Source organism: Alligator sinensis, unplaced genomic scaffold, assembly GCF_000455745.1.
Source record: "Alligator sinensis unplaced genomic scaffold, ASM45574v1 scaffold184_1, whole genome shotgun sequence".
Lineage (NCBI taxonomy): Eukaryota > Metazoa > Chordata > Crocodylia > Alligatoridae > Alligator > Alligator sinensis.
Genome location: NW_005842983.1, coordinates 129,342 through 133,440, shown reverse-complemented (window position 1 = coordinate 133,440; position 4,099 = coordinate 129,342). Strand labels below are relative to the sequence as shown.

The following is a 4,099-nucleotide window of genomic DNA, read 5'->3' as shown; positions in this document are numbered from 1 at the left end:
CCCCCAACAGAGCTGGGCGCCCATTAACCCCTGCTCTCCCAGGTACTATGCAGCGTTGGAGGCCAAGAAGGAGCGCACCAGCAAGCATGCCCAGACCTTTGGCGCCCGGCAGCCCACGCACCAGACCACTGGGCCCGGGCAGGTCAGTGGCAGGGAGGCGGGTAGGGGGGCCACTGGGGGTGGACAGTGGCAATTAGGGACATTTATCTGGAGAGGTCATGTGACCCTGGGGGAGGGGAGCAGTTGTGGTAACCTGCAGGGGTTGGTATGGTGCTGGGGGGTTGTTATGGCAACCAGAAAAGGGTCCACAGGACTGTTTCGGGGATGACTTGTGAGGGTGGGGCCTTTCCTAGCCCTACTTATGGGTTGTCACGGGGACCCGCATAGGGGTTGGGAGTTGTCATAATCCCGTCAGGTAGGTGGCGTGACTTGCTGGCCGCCACCTTGGTCCCATCATCCCCCTCCCCGCCTTCGGCTTCTGTCTTAGTTGTGTGACCTGCCACCTTTCAGTGACCATCTTGGTCCCCTCACCCCCTGACCCCGTTGGCCTCCATCTTGCGTTCGTCATCTCCTCCTTGGCGACCATCCTGGTCCTGCCAACCTCCCTCCCTTTGGCCACCATCTTGATCCTGTCATCCCATCCCTTCTGGGCTGCCCTCTTTGCCCCCCACCCCTTGGCCACCATTTTGGTCATCATCTGAGGTCTGTTATTCCTCCCCCTTGGAGGTCATCTTGGTGGCCATTTTGGGTCAGTCAGCTCCTCCTTGGCAGCCTTGGTCCTGCCAACCCCCTACCCGTCTTGGTGGCCGTACTGGATCTGTTGATCCCCTTGGCAGCCATGTTGGTCCCATGAAGTCTTCCCTGTTGGTGCCATCTTGGGTCTGCCACCATCTTGGTTCCCCCCAGTTTTGACAGTCATATTGTCGTCCCCCCGCCCAGGACAAGAACGTGTGGCTGTCACTGCTGGGCCTGCTGCGGCGCCGGGACCAGCTGCCCGTGGTGGCCTTCACGTTCTCGCGGAACCGGTGCGACGAGCACGCCTCCATGCTGACCACGGCTGACCTCACCACGGGCGCCGAGAAGAGCGAAATCCACGTCTTCTTCCACAAGTGCATCGCCCGCCTCAAGGGCACTGACCGCCAGCTCCCCCAGGTCCATACCCTGCCACCCCCAGTGGTTCAGGACATGGGTGGAGGGACAGTGGATGGGGGAGACGGCCATGGGAGTTCCCCCAGGATGTGCCAGGAAGTGAGGACCACTCATTAAGCGGTCTGCGGGCACGGGAAGGTGTTTTTAGGAGCCCAATGGGATGAGCCAGGAAGTGGGGGGTGCCCACCATGGGTGGAGGGCATGTGAGTTGTAGGGATGCCCACAGGATGGAACAGGAAGTGAGGCCACCCACAAAGGGGTGCCCCCCTCCCCCCAAACCAAACTGGTTTTCTCTGCTTAAGTGAGCACTTCCAGGTCAAAGGCCATTCAGAGGGGTAGGGGGAGATACTGGCCCTGTAGGGGTTGGCGTGAGTGTAGAGCTTAGGGGACCAGTTGCAGGTCAGAGGGCGTGCAGCAGGAAGTCTTGTTGGATGAGACAGGAAGCGGTGGGGGGTTCTTTGGCTGGAGCAGTCTCTCTAATGGTGGACCTCTGTGCTTACGGTTCTCCCAGTGCAACCGTCTTTATGGTCCCCTCCCTCCCCAGTGCAACATCACTTATGGTCCCCTGGGAGCCCTGCACTTACCTGGGGTCCCTCCCCCTCCCCCTCCCAGGTGCTGCACATGGAAGAGCTGCTGAAGCGAGGCATCGGGGTGCACCACAGCGGCATCCTGCCCATCCTCAAGGAGGTTGTGGAGATGCTCTTCAGCCGGGGGCTGGTCAAGGTGAGGGGGTGGGGCTTGAGCAGGGTAACCCTTTCCCCACCCCCTCCCAGGTGCTGTTTGCCACTGAGACCTTCGCCATGGGCGTGAACATGCCGGCCCGCACGGTTGTATTCGACTCCATCCGCAAGCACGACGGGTCCTGCTTCCGTGACCTGCTGCCTGGTGAGCACCGGATGCCTGGGCTCTCTCCCGGCTCTGGGCCGGGGCAGTGGGGCCTGGGAGGGTAGAGTCTGGGGGGAGATGGGAGCCCCTGGGTTGGTGAAGGGTTTTGGGCACTGGGAGTGTTGCAGCAGGTGGAAATCTGAGAGCCCAGACACCTGGGTTCTCTCCTAGCACTGAGACAGGTCAGTGACGCAGGGGTGGCTGGGCTGGGCTGGGACATCTGGGTTTGCTTCTTGCTCTGTGCCAGGGGGGTGCAGCCTGACGGGGGGTTGGGAGCCCGGACGCCTGGGTTCCATCCCCCCCATCACAGGCAGGGCCAGAGCAGTCCCCCAGGGTCAGGTGGCACCAGGAGCTGCTCTCACACCCCACATGCTCCCTCTTTCTCCCACAATGCCTTGCAGGTGAGTACATCCAGATGGCTGGACGGGCTGGGCGCCGGGGGCTGGACACCACAGGCATGGTCATCATCCTGTGCAAGGGCCAGGTGCCTGAGATGGCTGACCTCCACAAGATGATGCTGGTGAGAGCTCCAGCTGGAGAATGGCTCAGCTTTTCTACCCTGCCATGCCCTGTACTGTCGTGTCGTCCTGTCCCAGGGCCAGCTGCCTCCCAAATCCCACCAAGTTTGGGGGCTCCCTGTGACTTCCTCCTCCAGGACTGCCTGCCCCCCCAACTGGGTCTAGGTTTGCCTTGTCCAGCCCTATGCTTCCGTCCAGGGCTGGATGCACCTAAACACAGACAATGAGGGAAGGGGCCTCAGGAAATCACAGCTAGTCCAGCCCCCTGCTCAAAGCAGGACCAGCCCCACCTAGATCATCCCAGCCAAAGTTTTGTCTATCCTGGTCTTAAAACCTCCAAGGATGGAGATTCCACCACTACTTCGGGTAACTTGTTCCAGTGCTTCACCATCCTAGTGAAAGAATTTTTCTTAATATCCAACCTCAACTCCCCTTGCTGCAACTGGAGCCCATTGCTCCTTGTTCTGTCATCTGCCCCCACTGAGAACAGTCCATCTTCACCCTCTTTTGGACCACCCTGCAGGGAGTTGAAGGCTGCTATTAAACCCCCGCTCAGTCTCTTCTTCTCCAGACTAAATAAGCCCAATTTTCTCAGTCTTTCTTCAGAAATCATGTTCCCCAGTCTCTGAACCATTTTTGTTACCCTCCACTGGACTCTCCCCAATTTGTCCACATCATTTCTGTAGTGGGGGGCCCAACACTGAACAAAAGACTCCAGATGTGGCCTTCCAAATGTTGAATAGAGGGGAAGTAGCACTTCTCTTGACCTACTGGCAATGTTCATACCAATGCAGCCCAGGATGCTGTTAGCCTTCTTCGCAACAAGGGCACACTGTTGGTTCATATTCACCTTATTGTCTTCTGTCACCCCCAGGTCCTTTTCCGCAGAACTGCTGCCCAGCCAGTCAGTCCCAGCATGTATCGGTCCATGGGACTGTTCCCTCCTAAGGGACTTTGCATTTGTCCTTGTTGAACCTCATGAGATTTTTTTTTTTTGGCCCAGTTCCCCAGTGTGTTGAGGTCTCTCTGAATCGTAGGCCTACCCTCCATGGTCTAGAAGTGCCCTGTTCCCCACCTTTGGTTGAAGGGTTGGCCAGACTCAGGTCTGAGGCTGCCCTACTCTCCCATGCCCCTCTCCCCCAACTAGATCTAGAGATGCCTTGCCTCCTGACTGGGCTCCTTCCCTTCTACCCGCCCCACAGGGCCGTGCGCTGGCGCTGGAGTCACGCTTCCGCCTGACCTATGGCATGATCCTAAATCTCCTGCGGGCCCGGGGGCTGCGGGTTGAGGATGTTATGCGCCGCAGCTTCTCTGAGTTTCACACCCGCCGCCATGCCCAGGTAGTGCCCATCAGCTGTAGGTGTGGGAAGGGTCCTGCAGGGGGTCTTGGAGGGGGCCTGGGAGAGCTGGAAGGAATTTAGGGGATTTTGAAGGAGGGCTGGAATGTTTCTGGGTGGCAGGGGGCCTAGGGGGTCTTGGAGGGGGTCTGGGGTGAATTAGAAGGGTCTGGGAGAGGCCAGGAGGTCCTGGGGGGGGATCCTAGAGGG

General features: G+C 59.2%; 1 protein-coding gene across 1 annotated transcript in view; it reads left to right on the top strand.

Annotated features, from left to right (window-relative positions):
* Positions 1-4,099, top strand: part of SKIV2L (Ski2 like RNA helicase) — an 18,444-nt gene that overhangs the window by 7,624 nt on the left and 6,721 nt on the right. Inside the window, 6 exon segments of the mRNA XM_025192865.1 lie at positions 43-142; positions 940-1,152; positions 1,762-1,872; positions 1,923-2,034; positions 2,436-2,554; positions 3,755-3,912. Of these exon segments, the coding sequence (XP_025048650.1) occupies positions 43-142; positions 940-1,152; positions 1,762-1,872; positions 1,923-2,034; positions 2,436-2,554; positions 3,755-3,912 (813 nt within the window).